The sequence below is a fragment of the Wyeomyia smithii genome, unplaced genomic scaffold (genome assembly GCF_029784165.1).
Source record: "Wyeomyia smithii strain HCP4-BCI-WySm-NY-G18 unplaced genomic scaffold, ASM2978416v1 HiC_scaffold_80, whole genome shotgun sequence".
NCBI lineage: Eukaryota > Metazoa > Arthropoda > Insecta > Diptera > Culicidae > Wyeomyia > Wyeomyia smithii.
The window spans coordinates 9474-23586 of record NW_026599222.1 but is presented as its reverse complement, the minus strand read 5'-3'; the positions used below and the strand labels follow the sequence as shown (position 1 = coordinate 23586).

The 14113-nt window shown below is 38.6% G+C and overlaps 1 protein-coding gene across 1 annotated transcript; it reads left to right on the top strand.

Annotated features, from left to right (window-relative positions):
- Positions 1-5434: 5434 nt before the first annotated feature.
- LOC129733802 (uncharacterized) lies at positions 5435-13469 on the top strand. The gene is made up of 2 exons (XM_055695312.1): positions 5435-6693; positions 12860-13469. Exons 1-2 carry the CDS (start codon positions 5646-5648, stop codon positions 13399-13401), a joined length of 1590 nt encoding a protein of 529 aa, XP_055551287.1. The 5' UTR covers positions 5435-5645; the 3' UTR covers positions 13402-13469.
- The last annotated feature ends 644 nt before the right edge of the window (positions 13470-14113 follow it).

Sequence of the window (14113 nt, the reverse complement as noted above, 5' to 3'; positions counted from 1 at the left end):
TATATATATATATATATATATATATATATATATATATATATATATATATATATATATATATATATATATATATATATATATATATATATATATATATATATATATATATATATATATATATATATATATGTCCGAGCCTGCCAGCTTACCCTTATCATATCGTGGTTATCACCCAGCATCAGACGAGCCAACTTCCCAGCCATTCCTTTATCATATCGTGGTTATCACCCATCATCAGATGAGCCAACTTGCCAGCCATTCCACATTGCAGTTCTCACGCAGCGTCAAACATTCAACCAGCCAGCTCATCAATTTTGAATCTTCGGCATCATCGTTCCCATGCAGCACCAAGCTACAAAGCATCGACGATTGGAATATGAATCCTGGAACGTGACAATTGAACGAGGGACATCGCGCCGCCACCGATGATGGTTCCCAGCTGACCTCAGCAAGCTAGCTTAGTAGTTAGGTTGTTAGACGGTTAGGAGAAGAAGTCACAGTCAGTTCTAGTTTAGATTTGGTAGTGAATAGATCGTTTAGTGAATATTAATGTTTTTTAAAAAGTTCTTAATGGAAAGAAATCCATAAGTGGCGCAGTCGACGGCCCTTTCTACGTAAAGAAAAGTGAAGCTTGAACAAACGCTAGTGCATTAATAACAGTTGACCAATAAGGGCAAGTGTAATTTGGAACTCAACCCGTAGCGCCAAGTGCAAGTGCTTTTTGTTGAACAATCTCTGTGTTAAAGTGCAAGTGCGATTGTGCTCGACCCTGTAGCTTAGGACGCCCGGCGAAAAATTCATCGAGAATTTGGATCCATCCCTCGACACGTAGGCGACTTGTGACGTCCCATTCCAGCAACACTTCTTCTGAGCGGTTGGCTTCAGCCATTTGAGATTGGGAGAACAACACAAATCGGTGAGTTAATTTCATCTTACTTTCAATTTATTATATGCCTAAGTATAGGCCATTTCCTAAATTAAAAGCATTAAAGTACAATAAAAACAGAACCATGGCTGAGGGATTCGACCTTCAAGCCATGTTTAACGCGCTCAACCAATTGGAGCATCGCGTTAATGCACTCCAACATGAAAATGCGCAACTGCGAGCGGAACAGTTACAGCAACAACAGAATCAGCTAGCAGTAAATGCTGTTGCAGCACCTGCAGCACGCGGGCAACCGGATATTTTCAAAATACCGGACCCAATAAAAACAATCCCGACGTATGACGGGAATAAAAAGCAATTAAGTGCTTGGCTATCCACAGCCGAACGAACTCTTAATCTATTTAGAGAGAGAGTAGCTGTAGATGTTTACAACATCTATGAACAAACTGTCATAAACAAAATCGAGGGCAAAGCCCGTGACACTATTTGTGTCAATGGGAACCCATCGACATTTGCTGAAGTCGCGGAAATTTTACGCGCAATCTATGGTGACAGAAATGACATGTCCACTTACCAAACACAATTATGGTCATTAAAAATGGAGGAATCTCTCCACACGTATTACAAACGCACGAAAGAAATAACGCAGATTATGAAATCGCTTGCTAAGCAGAGACAACTGTATAATAACCATTGGGAAGCGATCAACGATTTTTTGGATCAGGAATGCTTAGCTGCATTCATAAATGGATTGAATAAACAATACTTTGGATATGCCCAAGCCTCTAAGCCAGACGACTTGGAAAGCGCTTACGCATTTTTGTGCAAATTTCAAAACGCGGAGCATACCAAAAAATATATTCTTACGAACAAAACCAGAACAAAAACAAACAAACATTTAATAAACAATTCACAAAAACGGAAAACCAGACACCTAATGCAGGAAAATCTAAACCACCCTCTGACAGACGTAAAGTAACTCCAATGGAAATTGACCCTTCACTGAGGTCGAGAATTAACAACCATGATGCAGAAGAGGAAAACGAAACTGAAAATAACACAGACGTTAGCGAAAATGAATCGGATGGTAACGAAGAAGTAAATTTCCATATTGTGAGTTTCAAAGAAACTCTGAAATAAATTCAAAAAATGGACTACCGTACACAATTATAAAGTTTCCATCGGGCATTAAAGCAAAAATTCTGATTGATAGTGGTTCTAGTAAAAATTTTATTTCGCCTCATCTTGTTCCAGAGTCGAAAAAGATATCGTGTAAAACAATAAAAATTTCAAATAGTAGTGGTAAACATGAATCCTCACAAAAATTCGTCACACAAATTTTTGGTTTAAAAAAAGATGTTCCTTTTTATTTATTCAAATTTCATAGTTTTTTTGATGGCATATTAGGCTACGAGACCTTATCACAAATGCAAGCTGTATTAGACATAGGGAAAAATGTTCTAAAATTTCCAAAAAAATCAGTCAAATTAGAAATTAGAAAAATGGGACTTCCTGACGTAGTGATAAATGAAAATTCTGCAAAATTAATAAAAATTCCAGTCTGTGAGCAAAACGGTGATGTTTTCCTGGCAGAAACACTAAAACTTATGGATATTTCTATACCTCCAGGTGTTTATTCCGCTAAAAATGGATTTATTTTAGCATTGGCGACGAACCGTGGAAAAGACATTGCATTTAATTGGGTAGAGCCGATCAAAATAAAAAACATAGATGAACTAAGAGAAATAAATTCAAATCAATCCAATTTTCAAGACGAAAACTCATCACAATATGAGGAATTGGAAAAATTGATTCGAATAGGGCATCTTAATTACGAAGAAAAACCTGCATTGCTTAAAATCTTAAAGAAAAACATTCACATTATTCAAAAAACTGATGAAAAACTTTCGTGCACAGCATTAACAAAGCACCGAATTCGAACTGTAGATGATGTTCCTATTCACACAAAAACATATCGGTACCCTCACATTCACAAACCTGAGGTAGAAAAACAAATAAACGAGATGCTTGCAGATGGAATCATTCAAAATTCAATTTCACCTTGGACATCGCCTGTTTGGATAGTTCCAAAAAAGGACGATGCCAGCGGTAAGAAAAAATGGAGAATTGTGGTCGACTATCGTAAATTAAACGAAAAGACCATCGACGACAAATTCCCAATTCCTAATATGGAGGATATTTTGGATAAGTTAGGAAGGAGTGTGTACTTTACCACACTGGACCTTAAATCAGGGTTCCACCAAATAGAAGTGGACCCTAAGGATAGATCAAAGACAGCTTTTAGTACCGAAAAGGGTCATTTTGAATTCATTCGAATGCCCTTCGGGTTAAAAAACGCGCCAGCTACATTTCAACGCGCAATGAACTGTATTTTGGGAGACTTAATCGTAAAGTGCTGCCTTGTCTATCTTGATGACATTATTATTTTTGGAAACTCCTTGCAACAACACTTGGATAACCTTAATAAAGTTTTGAAAAGATTAATTGAAGCTAACTTGAAGGTTCAATTGGACAAATGTGAATTTTTACAAGAACAATGCGAATTTCTTGGTCACATTGTTACAGAAAATGGAATTAAACCAAATCCAAATAAAATTGAAAAAATTTTGACCTGGCCTTTACCAAAAACAACAAAGCAAATCAAGGGATTTCTTGGACTTCTTGGTTATTATAGGAAATTCATAAAGGATTTTGCCAAACTTACAAAACCTTTGACAAAATGCTTGAAAAAAGGAGCAACAATTGTTCATAATGATGAGTTTAAAGATTGTTTCAATGACTGTAAGCAAATGTTGATATCTGACCCTATTTTACGATATCCAGATTTTGATAAGCCATTCATTCTTGAAACCGACGCAAGTGATTTTGCACTCGGTGCGGTTCTTTCGCAGAGATTCGAAGATTCGAAAGAGCATCCAATAGCGTATGCATCACGAACTCTGAACGACACAGAATGTAATTGGTCTGCCACCGAAAAGGAACTTGCTGCTATTGTGTGGGCCGTAAAACGCTTTAGGCCATACATTTATGGTACAAAATTCCAATTGAGAACTGACCATAAAGCTTTGGTATGGCTCAGACAGAAAAAAGATTTAAACCGTAAACTATTAAACATGAAATTGGAATTAGAAGAATATGAATTCGATGTTACTTACAAAAAAGGCACACTAAATAGGAATGCGGATGCACTATCAAGAATAGAGCCAGAAAAATTAACAACAGCCTAAATTCATGCAACCAGCGAAGATAGTATGACACAACACTCTGCTGATACGGATGATGGAGACTTCATCCCTAGCACAGAGAAACCATTAAATGAATTCAGGAACCAAATTGTTTTAGAACAGTCTTCTGAAGAAAGTACAGAAACCTCTGTTGTTTTTAGACATCATATGAGAGTGACGATTAAAAAAAACAAACTTTAGCCCCGCAGTTTTAATAAATATTTTGAAAAATTATGCAAGTCCTACTTGTGTTAATGGACTTTACTGTAGCACCAATATACTGAATAGCCTACAAATTATATATAAAAACTATTTTGCGAGAGCTAAAACTCTTCGAATATTTTGGACTGAAAAATTTTTAACCGATGTCTTCGACGAAACTGAACAAGATCAAATAATTCTGGCACAACATAATAACAACCACAGAGGAATGTAGAAACAACTAAACATATTTTAACTCAATACTATTTTCCAAAGATGAAGGCAAAGGTAAGTCGTTTTATTAATGTTTGTAAATTATGTCAAAGAAGCAAATACGAAAGACATCCTTATAAATTAAAATACAAATTGACTCAAACACCTGCTAAACCATTGGAAATCGTCCATATGGACATTTTTATAATCAGAAGTAAAAATTATCTTACTTTCTGTGACAAATTTTCTAGACTTGCATTAGTAATTCCAATCCGTGCACGAAATACAATACATATTCTTCAAGCATTGGCAAAGTTCATCTCTCTACTAGGAAAACCTAACCTAATAGTAATGGATTCAGAAGCCTCTTTTACATCAGCATCTATGCGTGAGTTTCTTGAGGATAATCAAATAGAATATCATTTTACAAGCATAGGCCAGTCATCTTCAAACGGCACCGTGGAAATTATTCATCGCACTCTTAGAGAGTTGCACAATATATTATCAAATAAAGAGTCGACTAAGGACTTATCTGAATCCACAAAAATAAATTTAGCAACTGCAATTTACAATGATTCAATACATTCCCATACTAATATTACACCAAAAGAACTGTTCTATGGTTTTCGAAACGGTGACACTCTCCCGAATGACCTCGACGAGCGTATTCGTTTGAAAGAGAAATTATTTAAGAAATTTAAAGACCAGGAATTGGTACGAAAACGATCGGAAATTGATAAATTGAATCGAAACAGAGAAAATCATGTAAGCCTAAACCCTGGCGAAACAATGTATGAAAGAAAACGAAATAACTTAAAACATCAGGAACGATATAAGGAAACAACAATTGCAGAAAACATGGATGTGAACATACTTGATGAAAATCAAAGAAAAATCCATAAGTCTAAACTAAAAAGGAAACGGAATACGACATAAACTTATTTTACAAGTGCAAGCAATATACTAAAACATTGGATACAAATGAGTTAAAAAAAACAAATTATTTTGGAATCAAACACTAAATTATGAGTATTTTGCTAGCACATTCATGTTGTCTTCATTTATATTAATATTTCTTTATTATTTTAGGTCTGGATACGATGCGGTGGATCCTGTTTTTATTCTCCATTTTCCCAATCCTATCAACCCACCTTTACTTTCAAGCATACGGTGCACACCTAGAAATCACGGACTTGAATGACAACCCAGGTATTGTAGCTCTTAAAGTAGGTAACACTTTCATTAGAGAAGGATATGATTGGTTAGTTCATACATTCAAATTAGATACTTTTCAAGAAATTTTAAATCAGTATGATATAATGATAAGTCAAATAAATTCAAATGTAAACATGAAAGATTTTAAAGATATTCTAAAAATGAAATTTATACAAACAAGCTTGACATTACAAAAACTTAGTCCTAGAAGAAAAACAAAGAGAGCTATTAATATTCTGGGTACGTTGATTAAAACCATTACAGGAAATTTAGATAATGATGATCTAGTTACCTTAAATCAAAAGATTAGTTACCTACATTATTCAAATAAGGATCTTATTATGAATAACAATGAACAAATTAAAATAAATAATCAGTTTCAAGACAGAATTAACAATTTAACAAAAGTAATTTACAATGAAAAAGAAGAAATAGGTAAACTTACACATCAGTTTAGGACAAATAAAAACATGAAGGTCTCCTGGGAACAGCTACAACATTTCCAGAGGTTAATCTTCAACTTAGACGTAATTCAACGGCAGTTGGACGATATCTCGGATTCGATCGTCATGGCTAAAGTAGGGGTTTTATCCAAGAGCATCCTTCAAGCAACGGAAATCAACTATATTATTGACAAATTGGAAAATTCAGGAGTTTCCGTAAACAGTGACGAACAGGTTTACGAATTTTTAGAACCAGCAGCTTTCTACAACGGTTTATGTATTGTGTTTCTCATAAAAATTCCAAAATTCTTACAAGGAATCTACCAGCAAATTATTGTGGAGAATATTCCCATCAATGAAGAAATAATACCGATCGATTTCACGCACGCAGTTTTAGGGACGAACGTAACATTTGTCATGAACGATACTTGCGTAAACATCGAACAAAATATCATTTGCAAGTTACAGACAATGAAGAATGTCTCTAATGATATGTGCAAATGATAGTCTTTTCGGCAGCCGAGCAGGAAAGTCGTTTTTCTTGAGTGCTCTGTGGATTACCGAAATTAATATCTCGCTTCTTCTAGCGTTGGTGTTGTGTGGCGTGCAAATACGCGTCGTTATTGGTGGGGGAGCCCCGACTGCCGAACAGCGCCAGTGGTAGTGGTGCTAATCGGCGCGATTGCGCTGCATTCGCGTGTGAAGGTGGTGAGTCGTGCTTGTTTTGGCGCGAGTGCTGAAAGGCGTGCTGATCCAGCATCAGCGAAGGTCGATTCCCGCAGTAGAGAAGTACGGAGCTGTGGTAGTGGTTAGTTGGCGCGTGTGCTGTGGAACCCGGACGGGGGGAAAGCGGACGGCATCGCCGCTCTGCAGTTGAGGAGACAGCGCAGGCAGTGCTGCTGATTCTCATACATTTAAAGATAAGTGACAAAACCTTTACTTTTTTGCCTTCTTTATTCTCGTATATACATATATATAATTTAAATATTTTGATTTCGCATTTCCTCTCTTTTATTATATATAGCCATTCTTTTTAGTTTTGAATATATAAATATTTTCATATATTTCATAAATTAGTTATTAGCGGCATATAGTTCACAACCGCTATGGCGGTTGGTGGATTGCCTCTTCCACCGGACCTCTCATCTTGTTCAGAAGGTGACGAGTCCGCAATGGATTTTTCTGACATTCCGAATAATGGAAACAACGCTTTTTTTTGACGTCGTTAAAAAGCGTAAAAGACCTCGTAAAACTGCCCCAATTGCCCCATCCACTAATGACGGGGCAACTCGGGTTAAAATGTACCAGGTGAACCAACCTGGTCTTCGTTGGATCGTGTATTTTCGACCCAAAAACAAGCCTCTTAGAGTTGTACAGATGTGCAAATCTCTGAAGGAAAAATACTCGAGCTTGACCGAAGTTTACAAGGTCAAAGCTGATAGACTGAAGGCAACATTTTCGGATCCCCGACAAGCGAACGATGTCGTCCTGGACCCGAATTTCAACATCGAATACCGTGTTTATATACCGGCACGCGTAGTTGAAATTGAGGGTGTTATCACCGAACCGGATCTTATCGAGAAGGACGTGATGGAAGGTGGGGGATGCTTTAAAAATCCCTCCCTCCCAAAAATAAAAATTCTGGAATGCAGGAAAATGTATTCCAAGGATAATACGGGAAAATACTCCCCGAATGACTCGTTTCGAGTCACTTTCGAGGGAAAAGTGCTTCCGGATTATGTCGAACTTCACAAGCTTCGACTCCCAGTAAGACTTTTCATACCGAAAGTTATGACATGCACGAATTGTTTGCAGTTAGGGCACACAAAAACCTACTGCAACAATAAATCGAAATGCTCCAAGTGTGGTGAAATCTCTGAGATTAACCATACTTGCGGCGATCAACAGGCAAGATGCTGTCTCTGTGGTGGTGACCCACATGAAGTTGAAGCGTGCCCAAAATACAAATTACGTTCAGACGCGTTGAAGAAATCTACGAAACAACGCTGTAAGCAGTCATTTGCACAAATGTTGAAGACTGCCTTACAGCAACAGGAAAATCCGTATTCCAGCTTGGAAACGGATGATTCCAATGATGACGAAGAGGTATATCAACCTCTTCCGTCAAGTGGGGCCGTGCGGAAACGACCAAGCGTATCTTCCCCCAAACTTCCCAGAAAGGAGCAGAAGAAAACGCATACAGACACCCCAAGAGGTCAACCTTCTAAGCAAAATATTGCTAAGACGTCACCTCCAGGATTCAAACTTAATCCTGAGGGCAACACTTTTGATAAAGAGTTCCCTAAACTACCGGGAAAGAAATCTGCTCCCGCCAATAAACTGTCTCCGGAATCTGAAATACCGTCTACTGATGGACGTATTTCATTTAAAATGATAGTTGAATGGATATTTACCACTTTTGGTTTATCCGATACTCTTAAAAGTATGATTTCAGCTTGGCTTCCAACAATTTGCATGTTGGGTAAGCAACTAAGCACCAAATGGCCCCTCCTCTCGTTCGTATCCTTCGATGTCTAAATCAGACAACAGAAGTGACGAATCGACAACAAGGATCATACAATGGAACTGTAGAAGCTTGATTCCCAAACTAGATAAATTTAAACTCCTGCTTCACGATAGCAAATGCGATATTTTCGCGCTATCTGAAACATGGTTATCAACGGATACGACAGTAGCCGTTCATGATTTCAATATAATTCGTTTAGACCGAGGAAACTCTTATGGCGGAGTGCTTCTTGGTATCAAAAAATGCTATCCATTCTTCCGAATTCCTCTCTCAGCAATTGATGGCATAGAAATTGTTGCTTGCCATATAACAATAGCTGGTGAGTGCCTTACGGTCGCATCAGTCTACATTCCACCTAGAGCTATTATTAACCGGTTGCAGCTGACACAAATAACGGAACTGCTGCCGACTCCACGCCTTATCCTGGGAGATTTCAATTCTCACGGTATGGCGTGGGGAGCACCTGGAGATGATAACCGGGCTATTCTTATTGAAAGCTTACTAGACGAGTTCGATATGACCCTATTGAACATACCTGGGTTAGCTACAAGAATAGCAAGGCCTCCAGTACGTGAGAGCACTTTAGATTTATCTATGTGTTCCTCCTCAATAGCTTTGGATTGTAAATGGGAGATTATTCAAGATCCCCATGGTAGTGATCATTTGCCAATAAGTATTTCGATTATGAGCAGGCTCCAGTCTGTTACCACAGTCGAAGTAGAGTATGATCTCACCCGGAATATTGATTGGGAAAAATTCTCGAACATGATATCTCAGGAGCTCGAAACAACCGACGAGCTTTCTCCATCAGACGAATACAACTTTCTTGCAACATTAGTTTTAGATAGCGCGTTGCAATCTCAGACGAGGCCCGCCCCTGAGAACAAGTTGAAAATTCGTCCTAACAAACAATGGTGGGACAAAGAATGCACCGAGATGAAAAAAACTCTGAAAAGAGCATACCTAGCATTCAGGAAAGATCATTCCATTCAACTTTTTGATCAGTTTAGAGAGCTGGAACTGAAACAGGCTAAACTGCACAAACTGAAAAAAGATCGTACTGGCAAAATTTCATAAGCACGTTACCCAGAGAGGCTTCTATGAGCTATCTCTGGAATACGGCTCGAAAAATGCGCAATAGGTCCGACAACAATGAGGCTAATGAATATTCTGAACGTTGGATCTATGATTTCGCGAAAAAGGTATGTCCAGATGCTGTCCCACCACAGCAGAAATTCAGCGACACAACGGCGATCGAAGAACCAGAATTTTCAATGCTGGAATTTTCAATTGCCCTCGCGTCTTGTAAGAACAAGGCTCCAGGACCGGACAGGATCAAATTTAATTTGATGAAAAACCTGCCGGATTCGGCCAAGATACGATTTCTTAAACTGTTTAATAAGCTTATCAGGAACAATGTGATCCCAAAAGCTTGGAGACAGATTAAGATTATCGCAATCAAAAAGCCAGATAAACCTGCCGCAGATCACCGCTCGTATAGGCCGATTGCGATGCTCTCATGCATACGCAAATTGCTTGAAAAAATGATCCTGCGCAGACTTGACAACTGGGCAGAAACAACTAACCAACTGTCAGAGACCCAGTTCGGCTTTCGTAGGGGCAAGGGCCCTAACGATTGCCTGGCATTGCTAGCCACAGAAGCAGAAATGGCTCTTGGCAGCAAACAACAAATGACCTCGGTTTTCCTGGATATCACAGGCGCATTTGACTCAGTTTCAATCGAAATTCTTTCCGAGAAACTGCATCAGCGAGGATTCTCCCCTATATTAACAAACTTTTTGATCAACCTGCTGTCTGAAAAGCATTTACTTTTCAACCACGGTTCTTCAACAATAACACGAACAAGCTACATGGGTCTCCCCCAAGGCTCTTGTCTGAGTCCGCTGTTGTACAACTTCTACATCAGTGACATCGACACATGCTTGACGGACGGCTGCACAATGCGTCAGTTAGCTGACGATTGCGTAGTATCAGTCACGGCGTCTTTGGCTGTAGATATGAAAAACAGCCTGCAAAATACGCTAGATAATCTGACCAGTTGGGCCAGCTGTCTTGGAATTGAGTTCTCGCTTGAAAAAACGGAGATGGTTGTCTTCTCAAAAAAGCGACCACCACCCCGTTTGGAGCTAGTTCTGTCCGGAAGACCCATCACCCAGTCACCTAGCTTTAAATATCTCGGAGTATGGTATGACTCTAAGTGCACATGGGAAAAACATATAAATTACCTGAAGCAAAGATGCCAACCAAGGATCAATTTTCTTCGGATGGTAACAGGAACATCATGGGGAGCCCATCCAGAAGATTTGATACGACTCTATCAAACCACGATTCTGCCCGTAATAGAATACGGCAGCATATGCTTCAGAGGTGTCGCAGCTTCACACATGCTGAAGCTCGAGAGGATACAATACCGTTGTTTGCGTATCGCTCTAGGCTGCATGCAGTCGACACATACCATGTCCCTAGAGGTCATAGCTGGAATACTACCACTCAAAGAGAGGCTGTTTGAGTTGGCTTTTCGTTTCCTCATTAGATCGGAAATAGCAAATCCAATGCTTATTGCGAACTACGAGAAATGTTTGGAAGTTGTTCAGAAACCCTGTATGTCAGTATACCAGCGGTTCATGTCCATGGAGATAAACCCTTCGGTTGTTGCTCCATCCCGTGAGATTTCAACATCGCTCAACAATTCTTCTGTTGTATTTGATTTGACGATGAAACAAGAAATCCATGGAATTCCCGATCACCTCAAACCAACAGTTGTGCCATCAATATTTTCGGCAAAATTTGGCCACCTCCCAAAACAGAATTCCTTTTTCACGGACGGATCTGTGATGGATGGACATTCCGGATATGGCGTTTTCAACACAGATCATCGCATATCTCGCAAACTGGCACAGCCCTGCTCCATATACGTAGCTGAATTAGCTGCCATACACAATTCGCTGCGAATTATCGAGCTCAAGACACCAGACAATTACTTCATCTTCTCGGACAGCCTCAGTTCTATCGAAGCTCTCCGATCGATTAAACCGGTCAAGCACCCGTCCTATTTCCTTCCGGAAATTAGACGGATATTAGAAGTGCTGGTTGATCGGTCTTTCATTATCTGCTTTGTGTGGGTCCCCTCTCATTGCTCAATCCCAGGCAATGAAGAAGCTGATTTATTAGCAAAAAGGGGTGCCATAGATGGAGATATATTTGATAGACCGATCACCTATACCGAGTATTTTCATCTGCCCCGACAACTGGCTCTGGAAAACTGGCAGGAAAAGTGGAATAAAGACGACCTTGGGCGATGGATGCACTCGATCTCGCCCAAAGTGTCTACAAAAGCTTGGTTCAAAGGGTTAGATTTAACTCGTGATTTCATTCGAGTTATTTCGCGCCTAATGTCCAATCACTATGTTGCAAACGCACACCTCTATCGAATAAACTTAGTCGATAGTAATCTGTGCGAATGTGGAGGGTACGAAGATATTGACCACATAGTCTTCGTATGCCCTAAGTACCACAGAGCAAGGGCCAAGCTTATAGATTCTCTCCGGAAACAGGAAGTGACGTTTACAATGCAAGTACGGGATGTGCTTGCTAGCCGCAACCCCGCGCTTGTAATACCCATTTACGACTTTTTAAGAGATATCAAGTATCGAATTTGATTATCTCTATGCTTTCTCTCCTAATTTCTCCCAACACAACAATCTTAAAAAGTTTCACGCTAATTCCGTTTTTTTTTCTTCTTTCTTTCGTTCATCTTTTTTATAGAAACATGAATCATCGCTTCTTTTTGAGAGACATGATCCACCGAACTTAGATTTTGATTTCAAAGAGATAAGGAACCATCACCCTCAACGAATAGTAGTAAGGATTAGTATTTAGTTATAAAGAGAAAAACTTTGATGTTAATGTTAGTCGTAAGCTTAAATGACATGTATTTTTAAATTGTATTTTTAAAAGAGAAAAGATGAGAGGGTTTTTATGCCTGTTTGAGGAGGAGCAGTCGGGATACAGGCTCTACTCAAGCTGGCTTTTCCCTACTCCAAAAGATATTCGGCCCCGTTATGCTTCGCGGTTGGGCCTAAATAAATATTAGAGTTAAAAAAAAAAAATATGTGCATACATCGATTATTAAGAGGGAATCCCAGTAGCTGTTCATTTAAAAAATACAATGGAATTCATGAAGTTAAGTCCATGGGAAACGGAAAAATTCTGATTCGAAATGCACTCAAAGCTGTGCAATTAAAAAACAGTTGTGGTTATGGTCCTAAAAATCTTACAGGATCATTTCTTATCACTTTTAGAAACTGTTCTGTCGAAATAGATAATCAATCGTTTGAAAACACCCAATTGGACTATAGCAACATTTTGGAAATGCTACCATTGCAATCAACATTAATCAACAAATCGAAGACTATAGTAACAGACACACAAATCTTACAACAATTACATACCAACAATAGAAAGCGTATTGAAGTTTTGGAAACAAATAATCATCATGTTTCATACGGAGGAACTTTCACGGTAATCATCCTTCTAATAATAACTGGTTACCTGTTCAAAGAAATAAGGACAATTTGGACGAAAATTTTAATCAAACCAAGTAAACCCACGGACACCAACATCGAGTTGAACCGGGACGGTTCAAGCTAAGAAGGGGGGAGTTATGTCCGAGCCTGCCAGCTTACCCTTATCATATCGTGGTTATCACCCAGCATCAGACGAGCCAACTTACCAGCCATTCCTTTATCATATCGTGGTTATCACACAGCATCAGATGAGCCAACTTGCCAGCCATTCCACATTGCAGTTCTCACGCAGCGTCAAACATTCAACCAGCCAGCTCATCAATTTTGAATCTTCGGCATCATCGTTCCCATGCAGCACCAAGCTACAAAGCAACGAAGCTTGGAATATGAATCCTGGAACGTGACAATTGAACGAGGGACATCGCGCCGCCACCGATGATGGTTCCCAGCTGACCTCAGCAAGCTAGCTTAGTAGTTAGGTTGTTAGACGGTTAGGAGAAGAAGTCACAGTCAGTTCTAGTTTAGATTTGGTAGTGAATAGATCGTTTAGTGAATACTAATGTTTTTTAAAAAGTTCTTAATGGACAGAAATCCATAAGTATATATATATATATATATATATATATATATATATATATATATATATATATATATATATATATATATATATATATATATATATATATATATATATATATATATATATATATATATATATATATATATATATATATATATATATATATATATATATTTTTTTTTTTTTTTTTTTTTTTTTTTTTTTTTCAGGTGGAGGGGAAACCAAATCCCTGAGGTGACCAACCCCAGGGAGTGTG

What these genes read in the sequence shown, in the direction of transcription:
- LOC129733802 (XM_055695312.1), top strand. Translation starts at nt 5,646, where the DNA reads ATGCGGTGGATCCTGTTTTTATTCTCCATTTTCCCAATCCTATCAACC. An exon ending in AATGAAGAATGTCTCTAATG is followed by an intron (nt 6,694 to 12,859) that starts ATATGTGCAAAT and finishes TAAAAAAAAAAA; the next exon opens with ATATGTGCATACATCGATTA.